The 22,121-nt window shown below is 36.8% G+C and overlaps 1 protein-coding gene across 5 annotated transcripts in view; it reads left to right on the top strand.

Moving 5' to 3' along the window:
* Positions 1-22,121, top strand: part of mid2 (midline 2) — a 182,378-nt gene that overhangs the window by 138,135 nt on the left and 22,122 nt on the right. For all 5 annotated transcript variants that reach the window (XM_030145659.1, XM_030145662.1, XM_030145658.1 and 2 more), the window contains 4 exons: positions 2,013-2,120; positions 8,575-8,723; positions 9,636-9,763; positions 12,255-12,398. In XM_030145659.1, the coding sequence (XP_030001519.1) occupies positions 2,013-2,120; positions 8,575-8,723; positions 9,636-9,763; positions 12,255-12,398 (529 nt within the window). The remainder of the gene's footprint in view (positions 1-2,012; positions 2,121-8,574; positions 8,724-9,635; positions 9,764-12,254; positions 12,399-22,121) is intronic.

Genomic DNA, 22,121 nt, shown 5'->3' with positions numbered 1-22,121 from the left:
CAGCTAAAAAGTCTTTGACACTAAAAGTGTTTCCAATCTTGTTGTGTTTGTTCTCCTCGTATTCCTATAATAGACCAACCCTTTCACTTCAAGTTGGTGCTGTGATTCCAGTGCACCTGCAGAGGGACTTGATGAATAGGACGATACGCAGTAGGTGACAATGTTTGTGTTCCAGGGAGTGGATAATAATGTCAGGAGCAGGCAGAAGAGGAGGAGGAGGAGGACGAGAAGGTCCTGGGTGAGGTGAAAGAGGAAGAAGAGAGACAGATGAATATTGTTTCTATAAGTATAAGCTGCCAAGTAGCTTAGTTGTAACTCACAATGATCCTGGACGGATGCATCTATCCTGTTTAATTGCTAACCTGCAGTCATAAGACGGCTCTTTACAGAATTAATCGTGGTGGTGTGTGTGTGAATAATGAGGTTTAATTGGATCGGCATGTTGTAATGAGCTTTGTGGAGTGATGAGTGGGAACTCGGTTGTTGCAGTAAGTAGTTTGATAGTATGCAGCATGACAGAAAGTCACAACCCTGTAAAATCTAAGGATGGGGGAACTAATCAAAAAGAAATGAAGCTGTAAATGCAGAGGAAGGACAGTAATTAACTGTCATTTTAAAAATTATATAGAGTAACAATAAAAGTGAAAAATGGTGTGATGTTACAGACAACTGCAATAAAAACAGTAAAAGTTTTTGTTATTGTAGTTGTAGTTAGAATTCAAGGTTGAAAGCATTCAGAGCATTCAGAAATCAAAAAGCCAAGTATGAAAGTGCTTCAAGTTTTATATGCATTTATTTGACATGGACATAACAGGAGCATTGGTACTGTAACATATGACATACACTGTAACATACTGCAGCATATACATATAAGTACCAGATGTGCATTGTTAAATGCTTGTAGTAAAACCCTAATGTACAACAGCTGTCTATTAAAGACCACCTGACTTTAAAGAACCCTTATGAATTCAATTCAATAATTATTTTAAGGTTTCCACAACCAGTCAGAGCAGTGAAAGGGTCTCCTCAGTGTAGTCTCTGTTGTACTGATGGGTGCTTCTGCACCTGCTCAGTATTAGTGCACTGCAGAAAACTCTCTCTAATGCTTCAACACAGGCTGAAGTGTCTTGTGATGCTGTTAAAACTCCTCTGCTGATTTGCTGCCTATATAATCAACCTCTGATAGTCTTAACTTTCTTGGATGTGTTAGTAGAGTTCTTACTTTTCATTGTGGCTTTCTATGAAGACTTCAGAAGTTTCCAGGCACCACACTGTGCTGGTTTATCTCTAATTGAATTCTACAGTGAATCTGTCATTTTTCTCATTCTTTAAATGAGCTCCTGCAGTGGCTTCTGTTATCTCTATGAAGTTGGACTCACTTCACTCATAGGAGTAGACTATAGAAACTTAATGACCAATTTTAATCCTATATCCAACATAGGAAGTGTCTTATATCAGTGTACATCAATATTGTATACAGTTTGACATTTTTATTTTTACTTTTTCTGAATCAAGTAGCAAATCTGTTGGTAGTGGATTAGTATGGCAACACCCTTAGTGCTTTAGTAACACCCATCCGCCCACACACAACATGAAATTGGCTGTTCATTTAGTGTTAGCCTGGAACAGTGAACTGTAGATAAGTTGCTTGGCAACTTGAGTGTAGAAATAATCACACAATCTATTATTTTACCATTATATGAAGATAAATTTGCCACTTTAATGACAGTGTAATAGTCTTGTGAGTGAGATAAACCAGCTTTGATTCTAGCAAACCCAAGCACAGCCCTTCCTGAGGATTTTAGCAAAATTTCACCCTATTTTTAAATCTCAGGAATTATAACGACTCAGAGATTGTGTATAATTATAATACACAAAAGAACAAAACCACTGGCAATAAACTTGTATCAATGTACCATAATAATATATCATGGTATTATATGACTGATGTCGTGTGATTGTGTTACCTGTGTATATTTTGTGTTTAGATGGGTACATGCTTCTCTGTCCAGGTAAACACAGCCATGCATGAAGCCAAGCTGGTGGAGGAGTGTGATGAGCTTGTGGAGATCATCCGCCAGAGAAAACAGGTCATCGCTGTGAAGATCAAGGAGTCCAAGGTAACGTTTTTCCCAGAATTCCACAAAAAGTGCTTGAAACTAATTTGTTTATGCAAAGCCTCAGTAACTTAATGTTGTATTAATCTTTTTTTGACCTATATGAGGAAGAGAAACAAGTCCAATATTCACAGATATTGTGACTCGTGTTTTGTTTTCACCAACTACTGAGGAAAATATCTGGGTCATTGGCATGCTAGGTGCTCCCTTGTGGCTAATCAGAAGAAAATGCTAATTAAGGCAGGCTCTGTGCTCTGCCTCATAGTAACCCCCAAATATGACAGTAGTTATGGTAAGAACAAGTTGATGCAATCAGTAGGGTTCATCATGTTATAGATGAAAGCTGCTAAATCAGCAGAATTATACTGAAGAACAAGCTGAGTCAAACTGGATCCTTTCACTCAACTCAGCTCATATACAGACGTTCTGCTGGTAGATGGACCAGTGCTTCTGTACAGCTGCATGTATGTATCATAAAAGTAGCAGTTCTGTATGTTTTTATGTTACTACACTACATGGATGCTTGTGGAAAACTGGAAAAACTAATGGGAAAAGAGGGAGCAAAGCCTCACCCATATGAAGGCAGCCAGTCTGACTGTGTGTGGAAAGAATCTGAGATGGCAGCAAAGACCTCTCACTACTGAGAGTCCAGGAAGAGTCCACGACCTACTGTACAGACGTGTGTGTGTGTGTGTGCGCACATGCTCAGTTGTAGATCGCTGACTTGCCCTGAATACAGAAGGTTTCATAGTGAAGCGAACTCTAAATTGTGCCCTCCCAGAGGTGACGTTTTAAGTGCTTGTGGACGATCCTTCGAGGCAGCATAAAAGCTTTGTCGAGAGATGAAAAATTTCCAAACACTGAACAGGAGGGCTGAAATAGGTGTGTTGCGGGATGTGTGTGTGTTTGAAAGAGGTAGAAAGACAGAGACAGAGAGAGAGAGAGCAAGTGTGTCAGACTGTGTCCGCAGTGATTGCAGACAAAGAGTAAGGTTTGTTCTCCTGAGAGTCTGGGTCTGTAAAAGACTGTCTAGTACAGGCGAGAGGAATGAAACACAGGAGACGGAGGAACGAGGAGAGACACAGAAAACACAGGAGGAGTGCTTGATTGATGTCAGCTCGCAGGTGATGTGTTAATATTTAAGGGGTCAAGGAAGACGAGTCAGATGTACTCAAATATACTTTTTGTGTGTTACTAACTTCCGACTACAGCTGAGAAAGGAAAATATCTTGAGGGGGATACATTTAGAACTGCAAAGACTGTAAATGCATGAGACAACAATTTATGTGAGTACTTCTGACTAAAGCATCTATTTATCATCGGCTGACTTTTGCATTTTTTAATATCATGTATTTTTCTATAAAATAAGGGCTGTACAGTACTAGTATTTTGGCCCTGATCGCAGAATCACTAAATATGAAACATCCTTCACAAAAAGTACCATGAACTTATGCATTGGCTAGACACTATGTACTCCACACATGCTACTCCCTATTGTAGTATACATTGCAGTAAGCTGTATGTGAAAATTACCATAATGTATTACATGAGACTTGTAATATCACGATGGCAGCCGTTGGCAGACTATTACTGCCATGTTTATCATACTGTATATTTGTACAACATATGTGAAGTAATTTAATCAACATGAAGCTGTTTATTTGAAGAAAAGGTGGATTATTAGTTCATCCCAGTGTTTAAAACTGCAAAAGTAAACTATAAGTAGTGCTGTAAATCATTATTTGTCTGAAACCTAACATGGCAAATTGCACTGTAGTAGTTTTAGGTCCTTACAGTTGTGGTTGCTCATCTGCTCCATCATATATGCCTGTTTTTGTCCAATTCCCCTGAGCTCTACAGCCATTTTATGTCAGTAAATTGAGAATTATGCACCGTTAAAGGCAGCAGTTAGCAAAAGAAGAACATCATGTTAAATAGTACCATGAAAATCCGCCTTGGCCATACGTCATAGGGGTATCAGAGCTGTGACACACTCCTTTTGTCAGAATCAGTATGCCAGTGGTAGAGTGTGTGTTATTTCAAACCTGGCCACACTCTGAACTCCTCCTCTCAAAGATAGAGACACCAGTCATTTTCACAGCCCCCTTGTGCAGATAAAAGTAAACATAGCTCATTTCAGGCTAAAATGACTAATACTGCCCTTTTTTTGTGAAAGTGTTCAGAGGTGACTCTCCAACAGAATAACAGGATTATGTAGGCTTGATTATGGGGAGCAGAGCTGTGCAAGGTGCTCCCATTCTCTCTCTCACTTCCTCTTTACCATCTCTCTCTCTCTCTCTCTCTCTCTCTCCCTCTCGCTAAGGAGACTCAGCAGTCATTCTTAATCTCTTCGTGTCCAAACAAAACGCAGACTATTCCCATGTCCCTATGTGTACAAGCGTGTCTTTATCATTTAACTACTCGTCCTCCAAGAGTCTTTACTGCCTGTTTTGTTTTTTTTCTTTCTTTCTTTCTTTCTCAAACTCTATTTCACTTCTCTTTTAAAGCCTTCAGAGTTAATAACTTAAAATTATATGTTGGCTTTACAGAGGCGGAAAAAGTTTTTGGACTCCCCATGTATGTGTGATATATCACTCTTATGTCATTGAACTCTTCATGTGCATTGTTCCATTCTTCAAACCTACGTGTTCCCTTCCGCACATGCTCTGTTCTGTCAAGGTCAGAACTTAATGTTTCAGCAAGAAAATGAAACACATCCAGGACATGACATGTTGAAACTGTCAAGGATATAGTTTTGTTTTTTTCTTGTTAACAATAAACCAAAAAATTATAATTTGCACTTGTTTGTATCTGTCTGATGCTGCCACACCTTTTGAAACACAAAAAGTTTTTCCCACAAATATTTTTTATAATATTTGAGATTATCTAAAACTTTAAGAGTGTCTGAAAACTTTTTATCTTTAATCTTTAATTCTGACACTCAGCTGTGGCGTATGTGATTTCAGTTTGCAAGGGACACCCAAAAAATAGATTAACATCTGAAAATCATATTAGTTATTTTCTACAAATGGCTAAAAAAAAGTTACATTTACCAGAATAAAATCACTGCTTAACAACTGCAAGCAATAATGGAAGTAGAAGGATGTTTCTTATGCAAAAAAAATAAATAAATAAACACACACACACACATATATATATATATATATATATATATATATATATATATATATATATATATATATATATACATATATATTTGCACAGAAGAATGCACAATAAACAACCATGACCATAATCTTTATTTTTCTATTTTTAACCAATTTACGAACTGTAAACTGAATATTAAAAGAAAGTAATTTCGTTCCTTCAGAGTGACTCAGCCTCTTATTATAACCGTGAAAAACACAATACTGATTAACTGGTGCTACAGTATTTAAGGTGTAAATATATGAATAGGCTGTTCCATTTTAGCTCTAGATGAGGGAGTCTTTAAATGAAGTGAACTGCACACACACACACATACACACACACACACACACACACACACACACACACAAACTGCGTTGTCTATTATTCTCTTGGAGAGAGTAATCATCTCTAAAATTGTTGTTTGAGGCATGTGTTGTCAAATAATAACCCATCCATTAAACCCATCTCGCTTCTTTTCTGTGTGCGGTCAACAACCTGCTCAAATGTCGTTTATTGTGGCAAGAGATTATGGTGGACTTAGTGGAGGAGCTGCTAAGACGCCAATTGAAAACTCCATTAAGTTGCCAGCTTACAGAGACTTCTAAGCAAGAGCAACTTTTTCCAGCAGTAGAAAGCTAGTGCACATTAGATACTGTTTTGATTTTTTTTTTTTCTGAGAGCTTTTGATGACAAGCGCTTAACCGATTGTCACGCAGTGCATTTTAATGAGTGCATATTTGCATAATTCAAGCTCTGCAAGCAAAAAATGTGTTGCTGAAAATATAAATGACTAATCCTTTAAGGGCACTCTTAATATTAAATGTTGTTTCTGCTCTTTTTAGCTTTTTACTGAAGGTATGCTGTTTTCAGACAATAAGACTACTTTTTCCTTCCCAGTTGCCATTTCGAAGTTCACTAAGGTTTCATTTCCACATAATTGCTTAAAAGCACTTCATGTTAAAGCTGGTGTTTTATTCCGCTGCTCACCTTTCCGTTGACAGTCTGGAGGCTCACATGCTGCCTCTTCTCTCGTCCATGGATAGTTTCACTAAGTTCATTTGGGGAAACAGGATATCAGTGGAAATGAAGATAAATACATTACTTTAATTTCAAATTAGACAAAAATGGTCTCCTTATGCTCAGGCGGAAATTATATTACAGTAAACCCATGGACAAATTACAGTCAAAATGGATTCAGTCCCTCTCACAGTAAAAGGGTGTGTGTATGCACTAATATGGTAATTCTGGGGACAAAACAAGTTTCCTTGCTTAGTTTTTTGCCGACTGTTGCAATTTCCTTTAGATTAGCACATCTGTAAATGTTTGGACAACATATAAAGAGCGACACATGAGTGGTTAGTAGGAATTTGGATTAAATGTGGCTTTTGGTCCTTTTTTTCTGACCCTCAGCCTTTCTTCTCTAAGCACAGACACATCCTGGTTAAACTTAGATGCCTTACCACTGGGACAGTATTTTGTATCAATAACAATCAATGCACAATCAATCTTTTTTTTTTTTTTTTTTTGCACCTGATGCACATACCCTTTGCAGAGAGAGCTCACTTTATTTTATTTGCCCTATTTATTGTTCCTTGCATAGTGTACAGTTTATTTTCTTTATTTTCTTTTAGTTTAGTTTAAATTGATTTCATTCATTCATTCATTCATTCATTATCTGAACCCGCTTTACCCTCACTAGGGTCATGGGGGTCGCTGGAGCCTATCCCTAAATTGCTTTAATTGTACAGTTTATTTCCATTATTTCCTTTTCGTTTAGTTTAAATTATTTTGATTGTACAGTTTATTTCCTTTATTTTCTTTTAGCTTAGTTTAAATTCTTTTAATTTTGATTTTAGTTTAGTTTAAATTCTTTTAATTGTACAGTTCATTTCCTTTTAATTTAGTTCAAATTCTTTTAATTGTACAGTTTATTTCCTTTATTTCCTTTAAATTAGTTTAATTGTTTACGTTAGTCGTGTGAAGGGAACTTGCAAAGTAAGAATTTCATTGCTCAGTACTGCTGTGTATATGACAATAAAGTGCATCTTGAACCTTGATCCTCAGAGTATATCTTACCCAGATCATTATTGTTTCAGTTGTGTCTGTTTGTTTGATGTGTTCATGAACACAGTATGTGAATTATAAGCTCTCTGAGCCATAAATGCATATTCTTCGCCTTCCTGTCTATAATCCTGTTTACACATGCTATTTCTGTGCCTATACATTATATATTCAGGTTTATTGCTGTATTGTCTACAGATGCCATTGACAGAATACACACATTTGCAATATTTTATTTTAAGGAAAGCTTCTCTTTCAGTTTGGCTTTGTTTCATGTTGCATCCTAATGCATTTAGGTTTTTCTCCTTTCATCTGCCTCGCTCACACAGATGGGTACTGGTACCTGCTTTCTGTTTCCTCATGTTACATTAATTGAACGTTCTTCAAAGATTCACAGAATTTGATCTTTTTCCAAATCCTTCTGATATCAGTCCAAGATTCCTGCAGATTTTTTGTTTGTGTGTTCTTTAATAACAGCCTGTAACGCTTATCAGGAATCATCCCACTGGGTTGTAACGGTGCTCACTTTGTATCATAATTTTGAAGCAACCTGTCAGCAAAGTGGTCATCATGTTTGGGTGTACATGTAATTATATTTGAGATGTAGAAGGTGGCCAGACCAGTAAAATTATAGCATCATAACCTGTAAATATTTATTCTTGTGCAATTTTGACAATGTTATACCTCATTTTATGTACATTATTAAGACATAAAACATTTAGGACCAGGCATAATACTGTTAAAATTCAACATATCCAAATTTCAATCTAGATTATTCACATTTTCTGTGAAAGGATAGTTTGTAAATGTAAACATTTTCATCATGAAACTGTACTTTTTTCTTGATAAAACAGACAAAAATTTGGAGTTGTTATTTAGAGGTTATAATGATATTAATTTACTGGTCTGATCCACTTTAGATCACATTGGGCTGTATGTGTATAATACCCCTCACTGTTAATATCTTCAATTTAATTCTTGCACCTCAAAAATTTATTCCACATGTTTGATATTTGGGGTCGAAACACTTTGTCCTTTCAGAACATGTACAAAAAAATTACACTGTAGATATTAACATTTCTGAAAAACCAGAGTTTGATGCCACCTGCATTCTTCTTCTGTGTGGTCATGACCTAAGAGAAAGACTCCAGTTAAACATTGTTGTGGGAAAAACAAGTGTGAGCAAATGAGTAAAACCGGGTTAATTGCAGCATGTCATCAGTGAGTATATTTCTGTTTGTTTCAGGTGATGAAGCTACGTAAGTTGGCTCAGCAGATTGCGAACTGTCGCCAGTGTCTTGAACGTTCAAGCGCCCTGATTACACAAGCTGAACAGAGCCTGAAGGAAAATGACCACGCCCGCTTCCTCCAGACCGCCCGAAATGTTGCTGAAAGGTGGGTGTGTGCATGGACACACGTGTAGCAGCTGCATGTTTACAATAAGTAATCTCATGCCTTTGCTTTTAATCAGTGCTAATTTCTGTCTCGTCCTTGTATGAGCAGTTCTATTTGCACTGTTAAGAGCCACAGTAAAACATTTTTTATTTGTCTGAATCTATAACAGTTGTCTTTTTTCAGCTTTGAGCCTGTTTTGATTTCTTTCTTTCTAAAATCCAATTTTGGTCTGAGGCTGCTGGTGAAATCAGCATTATATTAGAACTGTTTGGTTCCTGAAATCAATGTCTGGCCTCTACTGAAAATCATCTATCATTTGTGAGAGGGAACATCGTTTTTTCTTTTTCCTCTTTCCACTTCTGTACTTCTGTAATTCCCTTGTCCCCTCTGCCCCTGCTCTGTCTCTTTCACAACTCCTGCAGAACCTGCACCCTGCGTTGCCTCTTTTCTTTGGCCAGTATTGCTTACTTTTTGTAGCACCCGGCTGTCTCTTTGACAGGCTGGTTTCTCCTCGCTGATGAACAAGTATCAAAGACTGCTCTATTTCTGTGCCCACAGTGTGGCTCAGCTGGTTTCTGCCACAGACTGATACTTGCAGGAGTAGGTATAAATGAGATAGTCCAAACCACAGAGTCACTGTGTATCTACTGACTCATACTACCAGTTGATTATGATGCAGACGCTGTTGTCGGATATTGTGAATACTTCAAAATTTTGACATTATATTTATTCTTCTCAGTGACTCCATAACTCTCTTTCTACTTCTCACCTCACTTCCTCCACTTTTGTCATATTTTTCTTTTCTCTGCATCACATTTTGCTTCTTTTTCCTCTTCTTCTCCTCTTATGACCTTCCCTGACTTAACATTTTTTACTGACATTCTCTGCTCATCCTTTCTGACCCCTCCACAGGGTTGCCATGGCGACAGCTTCTTCTCAGGTACTTATTCCTGATGTCAACCTGAATGAGGCATTCGACAACTTCGCACTGGACTTTTCCAGAGAAAAGAAAATTCTTGAGGGACTAGATTATTTAACAGGTAAGAGCATTAGTATCAGTATCAGTAATTGAATTAAATGCTTTTGGCAAGAGTAAACCATTAACCCCTCTTTATGTCAGGGTTCCCACAGGGTCTTAAAAAGTCTTAAAAGTGTTGAATTTACAAATCTGCATTTAATTACCTTTAAAAAGTCTTTAATTTTTGGCATACCATCAGAAGATCTCCCTCTACAAAGGCCACAATTAAATAGTACAGTCTACTCCTCTCTTTTAGCACGGCGACTCATTCTTTTAAATTGGCAGAATGACAAACCCCCCTCCTTTGGCAGATGGATATGTGATGTCATGTTTTTCCTTAAAATTGAAAAGATTAGATACACATTGAATGGATCAATGGGGAAGTTTAATATGGTATGACATCCTTTTATTTCTTATGTAGAACAGCTGATAATGCACCTTGACTCTGGATAATGTGTGCTGTGTACAAAGTGATTAGGTAACTACATTGTGGAACCCTTTATTTATTTTGTGGCATCTTATACCTCTTCTGTATGTCTCAGTGTTTGTCTTACTTTTTTTGTATGTTTGAAAGACTTAATAAAATACATTGATCAAAAAAAAAAGTCTTTAGTAGGTATTAAATTTGATATGGTAGGTCTTAAGTTATGTTCCCATCAACTTGTTCGCTCTATTGTGTTTAAATGCGTCTGTTAAATGTCCAAACTACAAAGAAAGTAACATTAGTCTACTTAGTTCCACCCGTTCCAACCTGACTATTTATATTTTTATTTATTTATTTATTTATATATTTTTTTTAAATTAGGAACCAGTTATTGCTAACTTTGCAGCCCCCAGTGAGAAACGACTCTGAACGGTGGGAATCAAGGCATTGGAGTAAATAAATACATTTTCCTAAATTCAAGGAGTCACACAATTTTGTCAGTGTGGCTGTGAAATGGGCATTAAATTCTGTTCTAAGTAATTTTAAAAAGGTCTTAAAAAGTCTTAAATTTAACTTGTAGAAACCTGTAGGAACCTGTATTGTTTGTTAGGGTTGATGAAAAGTCTCAGACTCTTTTCCAAGCGACAACATAACTTTACAAATACGTGCAGGATATTATTTTTAATTGTCCAAGTGGGGATGCAAAGGTTTCTGGAACCTGGAGGACTTATATAAACAGTAAGGGATGATGAATGATTATAAATTCAATAAATGTGTGTAATAAAGAACATTAACTAAACTTAGCCACCATAACAAAAGACCATTTTTCTTTTTGTAAATGTATTACTCAACTGCATTAACCCATAAAGACCCAAACTGCCAATTTGGACGTTCAGAGGCTCCGTAGTGAACGTGGAAACACCGTCATCTTCTACAACATTGATTCACCAGTAAAAGTCATGTTGTTGGATCAATGACAGTGGATGAAGACATTTGGTTTATGTTCAGTTAGCGATATATTTTGCTGAAAAAGTCACTTTTTCTTCAGTTTTCTCTGTTTCTGATATAATAATCTTCAAATATACTCTAAGCTTTTATGAGCATTGACATGATCAGTAAATTGAATATAGGAAATTACTTGATTTTTACAATAAAAATACAAAATACAGAGGATGATATTATAATAAATGGTGATAAATTATTTAAATATAAGAGTAAAGACTGTTTTGGAACTGCCACAAAAGTATACTCAGTGCCAATGAAAACGCAACACTTGAAGATTCTTATATTTTTTTAATCGATGAGGATTTTTATTCCATAAGCTCTTTGGAATTAATCATAGGCCATTTCTATACAGTAAAAATAAAAAAATCACATCCAAATTTGTTGACAAAAAATAAGGATAAAGAACGAAACTCAAGGACCCCCAAAACCAAAAGTCACAAAGCGGTCCCGGAGGTGCTGCAGCTCAATGTAGCAATCCTGCTGTGGCGTGGTCACACATGCTCGTCCAGGGCGAAGTCTGTCTGCAGTTGAGCCAGTTTCTTCATGCCTCTGTTGCATCCTGACTATGGTGGACACATCGCATCCAAAACGGCGCGCCACCTGCCGAGCAGAGATTCCGGCCTCCAGGAGCCCCATAGCATGGCATCTGTGGTCACGTGTCAGTCTAGGCATCGCTGAGTTATTACAAATGATTTTCATGCTTTCCAGCTTGCCTTTATATACAGAACATGACCACTCCTTAACTGACCACAATTCCTTAAGTTGAGCAGTTCGTCACTGAGCAATGAGAAAAACAAGTCTTATGAATGCAGACAAGTTCATTCAAGCGTGACAATAGCTCAACCCGTCTCAGGTTGTTAAGAAATTGTCTGGGATTATCTCATACAGGTGAAATTTAAACATATTGATGCAGCTCAGGAACAATAAAACACATTCAAGTGTTGCGTTTTCATTGGCACTGAGTATAGCACTGGGTCTTTATGGGTTAAATGACCTTTACTTCAATCTGAGGTGATACCACTGAGATTTAAACACATAGATCGGGTCAGTCACTGTTTTCTGTATGATTAATGTTGTTGTGTAGCTCCTAACCCGCCATCCATAAGAGACGAGCTGTGCACCGCTTCCCATGACACCATCACTGTACACTGGACGTCAGAGGACGAGTTCAGCGTCACCTCCTATGAGTTACAGTACACCATCTACACTGGCCAGACCAACTTCATCAGTAAGTCAACACACACTCACATGTGCAGTAAAACAGTCTTAAACTGGTATAAACACTGTGTTCAGTTATTTACTTTTACACAGACAAAAGGACGGTCAGGTACCTTATTCAGCAAAATATCATGAGTTTTTAGATCAAATCATGTACTGGGATTATGAACATGTTTTAACAAATATTAGTAGATTTTTGGTGATAGAACTCGGTCCACAAGTACGTAAGCAGCTTTATTTATCAGCTGTTGATATGTAACTATCCGAGTTACATATCTAAACCTACACAAGCAAACACATACATAATCGAAATATAAAAAAAACTCACTGACCTCACTGCTTTTACAAAGGAGTATAAACCGGAGCAGTCTTATTTTCATATGTTCAATATTTTATACAAACTGTGTTGCATAACCTAGATTTTCTGTCCGGCTTTAGTCTTCTTTGCTTGTATTTATAGTGAGATAGAGCTGAGTTATCAAGACTACATATTATAAAAATAGGACATACAGCACATTTCACAAGGGATGCTTCAAATGGATTTGGTTTTTGTATCTAGTTTTTCTTTCCTTTAAACAGTGTTAAAATGCTGCACAACATAATGATCTAAAACCAGTGTAATGTAATCCCCCCCTTTCTGCTTATGATATAGTTAGTTTATTTTAGCATTATTAAGGTTTATATATTTATAGTAGGGTATTTCAAGCATCAGTTGAGCCCAGGATCTTCTTATTTTCGATCAAGCAAAGCAGTCTCATTAATCTGTCATGGTGTAGGTGTTCCTTTCTTGCTAGGCCATCATTTGTAAGAAATTTGTTCATCTGAAATCATATTACAATTTTAGTAACTGTATATTTTTAATTAATTGTTTATTCTATGATTTGGGTGTAAATTTTAGTCATTATCACCACCGCATGGCCTTAGGTTCAGCCTTAAAAACAAAATTCTCCTAAATTTCCTGATCCTAGTTTAATCCAGAACAGAGGCAAAAACATTACCACCGTAGATTTCCGAAATGTATCAGCATTTCCATCATACAACAACATTCAGCCGATTGTGAATCTGTAGATAAAAAGATGAAAAGGCTACTGTGGAGGAGAAACTGAAGTGAATATCACAGTGGATAATGGTTACATAGGGGAGATGAAAATTGCCACTTATTGCCACTTATATAAGAAGGATTTGATGAACGTACATAATCCTGCACATTCACATGAACATGCACCCACACACACACCTGTGCTCTCCGGTCTTTTTCTCCTCCATTTGACACTTTCATCATCTTCTCTCCTCTCTTCTCTTCTTTTCTCTGTAGTCTAACATTTCTCCATCTAACCATGCAACTCAAGTACCCCAGCCATCTGAAACATAAGGATACATTTCAGCTGTGATAGTCTGAGTGACTCAGATATTCAGCCGTGTGCTGCCACACAGTCCTCAGAGATTCACAAGAGAAACTGAGAAAGAGAGAAACCCATTTAGCCTACCACGCCACTTGAGTTTTCACCACCATGTTTTTCTCCAACTTTCCAAGTGGCTAAATGCTCTCTCTTGAGCAGTTTCCTGTCTCTCTCTTTTCCTTTCGCCTGGCCTCATCCTCATGCTTTGCCCTCCTGTGAGAAAGAGAAGAGGAGTGTGTGGTCTCTGAACCCTGCCTTTGCATCATCATCCAGGCACAGCAACAGAAAATAATCTCAGCAAGTGAAACCAAGTACTGACTGTTTCCCTCTGCAACTCTAGTCATATCTACATTCTGCACACAGACAGACTTACATTTAATTTTTGATGCTGCACTGGGATTGATCCAAGGATTACTTTACTTAAATATTTTATGTATGATGTTAATGGTTATTAACTTAAAAAAACAGTTTTTACCATACCTGCTTGTGATGTTTTAAGGTACTTCATATAACCTGATACCCCATGTGTTGCATATCAAAATGTGCAGAACATTCTCAGCTATTTATAGAATAAAGTCTGGAACACTGATGAAAAAATTGGGCCTTAAAGATGACATATTAGAATTCAGATTTTCTACAAAAAAAAAGTGAAATAACACACTGAAAACACACCTTTACTATGTGGGTGCTTCTATGAAACTGGGTTCATTTTGCCAGCTTTTTAGACCCAACAATAAAAGAAAAATTTACACATATTTCCCCCAGGATGTACCTTATGATGACCTCAGATAAATGCAAAAAAAAAAAACTATTCTCTTGCTCTGAGCCATCCCAAAATTAATGAATTTTTATTAAAATATTGGGGCCAAAAATAGGACCAAAATTGGGACATGAAAACTATCTAGGTGTCAGTGCTTTTGATCTGGAAAACATGGCTTCAAATGGTCTTATACACCGCTATAAATAAAGACACTGTGTTAAATTTGTCGATCTTAGTGGTTTTTCTAACCCAGACATGCAGGTTTTTCATGAATCTCAGTCTCATTCCAGGTTTTGTGTGTAACCCATCATGTCCACTTGCATTACATACAGAACCTGCCCATTTAAACATAAATAAATTGCGAATGATTTTGCAACAGTGGTAATTTTTGTGAAACACCTTGCATAATTACTTCAATTCCCAAAATGTACCTGTGTGAGAAGAAAGAGATAATCAAAAAGATAATAGCACGTAATTTTTGTGGCCTTTGGACTGTGTTACATGTGGATTTTTGCATTAAATATAATGTAGAACAATTTAAAAACGTGTTTTATCTGAAAAATAGTTTGTCTTTTATCTCAGTAAGTATCTATTTTTAAAATAGACCCAAAGTACTTCCAAACTTGGTTCACCTTAACATTAGTCTATATCTGATTTGAATGTTAAGCCCCCATGTCCTGTTTTTAGGGACCAGTTTCATAGAAGCACCCATGTGTAAATCGAAATTTGGGCATTATAGATTCACAAAAGTAGTGTAACGTTTGGAAAATAGCCAAATAGATTTATAAACAATGCCTAAAATAAAAAAGAATAAAAATTTAATTGTTTTCCTTCACTTTCAAAAAATGCATAACTGACTTGAAATCACAATGAATAATAAATTGCATAGAAAGCACTAATCAATGAAGGCTCAGAGACGGGTGGCATGCTGCCTTCAGGGACCGACCAGAGGCTCTGTAAAGCTCGAAACTCACTCAGATAAAACAGACATCTTCTACACAAAGCAACGATGTGAATTGATAAATAAATTATTGCTATGCATGTTTTTATGGGCAGTGATATTAATAGAAATGTGTGCAGGCTCCGATTTCTAGGGGCTATATTACTGACAGTGAAATAACAGAAAACAAATGGAGTTAAATACCATATCCAAGAGTAATAATGGAGTGGTAGTGAAGTGGCATTTAATATTTTCTTAAATGTCTTCCTGTAATATCTTTGTGAACTCTTCCTCAGAGACTGTAAGACCACCACATTCACTCTTTTATGGTCAGATTTTCTTTTTTAATTCAGAAAATAGCAGTTTACTGGGGTCGACTGTGGGTCAGGAGTAGAGGAGGACTTCTTTGCTCAATCTAGGCTTCCTCCTGTCTACGTGTCGACGAGTCTTTGTAAAGAGCTTTGGATGAAAGTACTATAAAATGCAACCCATTTATTCTTCACAAAGTCATTTGCCATTGCATATTGCCTTTGCTCAGGAAAAGTACTTTTATTGTATCCCTCAATAGAAGTGGAGGTTCTTTATCCCTGATCCCAACCCCACATAGAACAGCTCCACATTTCCACAATTTCTAATGCTAATTTATACCTTTTCCTGGTAGGTGTGTATGTTAACACACAAGAAATAGCTGTACCTGCAGACTCCAACTGCCATCTGTCTTTCATGTGTATTCATAAGCACTGGCCTGTGGTGAAGTATTAATATGATGATCACAGGTGAAAAGCTGAATCGCAGCAGGTGTTAGGACAGCACAGAGTTTGGTAAAATCTCTCTCTGTGTCTCTCTACAGGGTATTTTTACAGGAACTCAGCAGGATTAATTTTCTGTGGTGAAGCAGTGTTTGATGGAGTTCAGTTGATGTAAAATAGATGTTTGTTAGACAACAAAAGAACCATCTGATGGAGATGAGTGTGAACATAATGCCTTTTTTTTTTTTTTTTTTTTTTGAACTCTTAGTGGAATCTGTCCTCCTGTTGAAAATACGTTCATAGGTTGTTTAAGTAGTGTTTTTATTGTAGTCCATAGTTTCATTCTGTTGTGTAGCTACACCTATTAAATGCCTCCAAATGATCGTATTGTGATGTAACAGGACAAAACAATACAGAGACAGCATCTTTAATAGGTGGAGGTTGTGGTGGATCTGTCGCAATGACAAATATGTGGATTTAATCCCTGACTATAATTTTTTGCACCTAAACCATAAAACCTAAAATCAGCTTAAACCACCAAAAAGCTGTTTTATATGTTTGATGTTAAACGGGTCATATTTTGCTAAACACACTTTTATTAGTCTTTGGTACATTTATTTGTGTGTTTGGACCCTAATAGTTCAAAAAGTTTAAATTTGAACCCTCCAGGTGCTGCAAAGGTATCTTTATATTCATTCCAGAAAAAATCGAGTGGAGTTCTACAACGCATTTTAATTCCTGCTTAATTTTTTACATTTTATAACTCGTTGCATCAAGACATTTGCACATATAAGGTCAAGACTTCTGATGAACATTTCTCAGAGTACGACATAATTGTTTGTCAGCAATTTTACATTTGAAAGACAGTCTTATTAATAAAGGTTGCTTATAGGGTTCCATTATGACTGTGACTTACATAAAATTACAAATGATGGTGTTTCATCTCGCATTTTATTCTTTTTTTCAAGTCAGAAATGAGTAATTCTGCCCATTTTATACTTGACTGACTGAGCTAAATGCTCTTTAACAACTGTTGTGATCTCCAGACTTTTACAGTATCAGATTGGAGGGATTGAATTTATCATTTATTCATTTTAAAGGGGTCATATTTTGCTAAACCCACTTTTATTAGTCTTTGGTTCATTTATTTGTGTATTCGGACCTTAAGAGTTCCAAAAGTTTGAATTTGAACCCTCCAGGTGCTGCAAAGCTATTTTTATATTCATTGCAGCAAAAATTGACTGGGTTTCTACAACCCATTTTAATTCCTGCTTAATTTGTTACATTTTATAACTCGTTACATCAAGACATTTGCACATATAAGGTCAAGACTTCCGACGAATATTTCTCCGAGTACAACATAATTGTTTATCAGCAGCAGTGGTTGTAGTCCATACTGAAAATATGTCCAAACTTTGAGTCGATTACCTAAAATGTTCAGGTGTTGGTTGAATGGGACAGAGCAGCACAGCCAATAACCTGGAGGGGGTGGGGTGTGAAGAGGCTCATTTGCATTTAAAGGGCCAGCGCTCAAAACGACCTTTCTGGTGTCATTACTCAGAAATAGTGTTGAAGATGGACCTGTGGAGTTGAATTAGTGAAGAATTTAGACCCAAGCATAGCATTTACAGTTTATGTAGACCACAGGGAAATGTTTTAAAATGCATAATTACATTTTAAAAAGCAAAATATCACTCCTGTAAAGGTTCAACATGGAACATTTGCATAGACGTTGTGTTGCAGTTTGTGTTGTGCTGTGAGCTGGTTATTTTCTGATGTTAGCGGACTGAATGTAGATAGGTAATAGTTGCTAGAGTTGCAAAGAGATGCAGAAGCAGAACTAAGGTGGTAAAGATTTCGAAAGTGGCTGTTATGATGGATGTAGGTAACTGAGACAGTCATTGGCATAATAAAGGCGTTACCCAGCATATATAGATAATTCAATTAATCAAAGTTTGTTTATGTAGCACTTTACAACAGTGCTTTACATCTAAAAACATGAACAAAATGATAAGATAACAACAGTTTAATCAAATACTATAAAAATGCATAAAACAATAAGACATGACACACAATGATAGAAAAGACCACAAATTTAAAACCTAAGAGTGTGTCAGTACTAAGGGTTAAAAGCCAGTCTGAACAGGTGTGTCTTTGACCTGGACTTAAACAGGGACATGTCAGTGAGGACTCACAGGTCAGGAGGCAGCGAGCGGCAACAGCAAAAGAATCACCCCGCTGTTTATATCGGGACCTGGGGACATCCAAAACCATCGGAGTGGATGATCGGAGGGCTCTGCTGGGGCGTGAACTGTTAACCCTCCGGTATCCCATCCGGCAAGGCCCTTACTAAGCACCAAGTGTGCCTTTTTCGCACACTTGTGGAATAATGTCCAAAAAAGTTTCATACAGTTTGTTTTTAATTCTTTTACACTTTTTTCTATTTCATCAACTTGAGCCGTACATAAAAATACCAAATACTCAATAATTGTCACATTTTTTAACCCTTTAAATGCTGTTTATAATGTAAACAAACCAATTTTTGGGGGGATGCAAAAAAATAAAAAAAAATTTCAATATACTACATAAAAACTGGATCACATATTATTTGATTTTTTCATCCTGGCATATGTCAATGATTAACTCCAACACTGGTTAATTTGCATTATTATTTTTGGCGCTAGGTCAAATGTTCAAAAATACTAGCATCTGTCACTAAGTGTGCGTAAAATGCACACCTATAAATCAAAATATTAAATATTATATATTGATTTATTTTTCTGCTGTAATTTGATTTTCTTTTTGTAAATCAATGTCAGTCCTAATCATACATATCAAATGGAAGAAATAGTGTGTTTTAGGGACACATGGGAGACAGATGCTAGTCTTGTAATTTTCTTTTGTTTACAATGTGCAGATTTTAGTTGGTGCCCAGAATTTTAAAGATCATGCAAAAATGAACAACTTTTGAATTCAAACCTTATTTAAATTATGAAAAATAATATGAAGTTTTTTTGAAACGAAGTGGAAAGTGTGCCTAAAAGGCGCACCCAGATACTGAAGGATTAAAATCTCAGATAAATAGGGTTAGAGGAGGAGCGAAATCATTTAAAGCTTTAAAAACAACATTGAAATTTTAACTGTTAATTGCCACATATCTTCCATATTGAATCTTTAACATTATCTGTGGTGTTTTTTGCCAGTTGTCCTGCTGCCCACATCTACCATATTGTCCACCGTCCTCCAGAGGTACTAGAAAAGCAAATCTGTGAACATTACAGCTCTGGGAGTCACTGGTAATCAACCTGTACTGTCATGTAGATATGAGGACTTGTTGTTGTAGTGGAGCACAGCTGCTCACACAGTGTGTTTGGTACAAAATAAACACCCGGAATTATACCAGCACAGGATCACACATTTGTGTCACTTGAACATCGCAGAAAGAGCAGGAACGTTCTGGAAACACAAAAGACACAAAGGAGGACAGCACAGTAAATGATCACTGCATCACTGTGTGTTCTCAGCAAGCATAATATTATACGAGAAAACTGATGCTTGAATTTTGTATTTATTCCAATAAACTGATGCAGAAAAGGCACAACCATGGTGCAAAGAAATTCTCATGAAAGCAGGAAATTGTGTTTGAAAGGAAAGTGTTTGATGCTTAAAATGTAACGCTAAATGTGTCTCCGCCCATGCCAGGCACCTTACTCTAACCTTCACCATCACAACTGTATTCCTAACCTTAATCCTAACTTAAAGGAGTGATATTTTGCTTTTTTTTTTTTTTTTTTAACTTAATTTTTATTTAGTTCTGCTCATTCAGACATACATGACATTTTACATACAGTACATTAACATATCCAATCAAACATCCCCATGTGGCACACATGAAAGAAAAAAAAAAACATCTGTAGTAGATATTGATTATAATTAATCGCATATGAAACACGAATAACCAAAAAAAAAAAAACACACACACATGTAGATGACCACTTCTAAATGCTTATTACATTAAAAGCTTATTCATGGGACTCCATCTCTTTGTAAATATCTCTCCTTGAATTCTGAGTACATATGTAATTTGCTTCATCTGATAGATTTTCCTCACTTTCTCAAACCAAATGTTATATGTAGGAGGTTCAGGTTTCAACCACTTGATAGTGATGCATTTAATGGCTGCCATCAGTAAAATTCATTAGAGGTATTTTCGGTTATCTCCCACTAAACTTTCTGGGATTACACCTAAAATAGCAAACTTTAAATCTTTAGAAAATGTTTGGTTGATATTTTGCATTTTTAAATGGAATTATGTATTTTAAAACATTTCCCTGTGGCCTACATGAACTGTAAATACGATGCTTGGGTCTGAATTCTTCATTAATTCAACTCCACAGGTCCATCTTCAACCCTATTTCTGAGTAATGACACTAGAAAGGTCATTTGGAGCGCTGGCCCTTTAAATGCACATGAGCCACTTCACACCCCACCCCCTCCACGTGGGGGATCGTGCTGCTCTGTCCCGTTCAGCCGCTTGTGTTCATTAATACAACCAACAGCTGAACATTTCAGGTAATCGGCTCGAAGTTTGGACATATTTTCAGTTTGGACTACAACCGCTACAACTACAGATGCTCATCAGAAGTCTTGACCTTATATGTGCAAATGTCATGACGTAACTAGTTATAGACGTAACAAATTAAGCAGGAATTAAAACAGGTTGTAGAAATCCACTCGATTTTTGCCGCAATGAATATAAAGATAGCGTTGCAGCACCTGGAGGGTTCAAATTCAAACTTACGGAACTATTAAGGTCCACAAATACACAAATAAATGTACCAAAGACTAACAATCGTGGGTTTAGCAAAATACGACCCCTTTAAACCCTGTCATAAAGGTCATGTAGCCCTTTGAAAAGTGCAGGATAGATCAAAACATTGTCACCTTGGTGTTCAGATCTTCACAACAGTGGTTAAAAATGCAGACTGCAATCAGAAAAAAAGCTCAAACACACACCGACTGTCACCATTAACTCTATATTGCATCATCAAAGATAACTCACATCCATTCCCATAATACCTTGCGTTTCTGTACCTTTCTCATCTGTCGGCATTAGAGTTTAAGGCAGACACAAACAGACGTGCACACTACTGTACCCAAACACACACAGTTGCAAGACACGAGTCAGTCTGTTTCCTCTCCATTTCCTTTTTCTTTCTGTATTTGCACTGACATTTTCACTTACTCCTCTATCACACTTTGAAGTCACAATGCTCTCCAAAGCTGCACGGCTACTGCAGTGTCAGACAACCCCCTTTCAGTGGCAAAATAAGCGATAGCATATTTCTGTGTGCTGACCTAATTTGATTTAGCAAAAAAAAAAAAAGGGAGAGGTGCTATGGAGATCAAAAGCATTAAAAATGGGAAGCAGCATTCCCCGTATCTGTCTTTGAAAACCCATATAACACTGTAGCCTCCCTAATTTGGACAGAATGCAGCTAAAACGACAGGTGGGTGGCACAATTTTCATAACAACAGGGACAGCTGTCACAGAGGAACAATGTTTTTAGGGGAGAAACAGAATGTCTTTGTTGATGCTGAATGCGTATTTGGAGACCAGACTGAAATAAACAGAAGATGAACCTGCTGGCCATCGCTGCGTGCAAAATGGATAATGCACAAGGAAGGTGGAAAGACAAATTTAAAAACTCCACTACTTTTTCTTTTTTGTTTTTTGTTGAGGAAAGATGAAAGCCCTCTACATTTTTTCTTTGTCACAGAAAAGCTTATGGAAGTTGGCAGATATGTAAAGACGCAGCCTTCACTCTAACTTAAGAGTCCCCTCCCCTCATTCATACTTAAAGCCGCTTCACTTTTAAAGGCC

This window comes from Sphaeramia orbicularis, chromosome 10, assembly GCF_902148855.1.
Source record: "Sphaeramia orbicularis chromosome 10, fSphaOr1.1, whole genome shotgun sequence".
In the NCBI taxonomy this organism is placed as follows: domain Eukaryota; kingdom Metazoa; phylum Chordata; class Actinopteri; order Kurtiformes; family Apogonidae; genus Sphaeramia; species Sphaeramia orbicularis.
The sequence above is the reverse complement of the archived record's forward strand: the minus strand, read 5'-3'. Positions and strand labels throughout refer to the sequence as shown.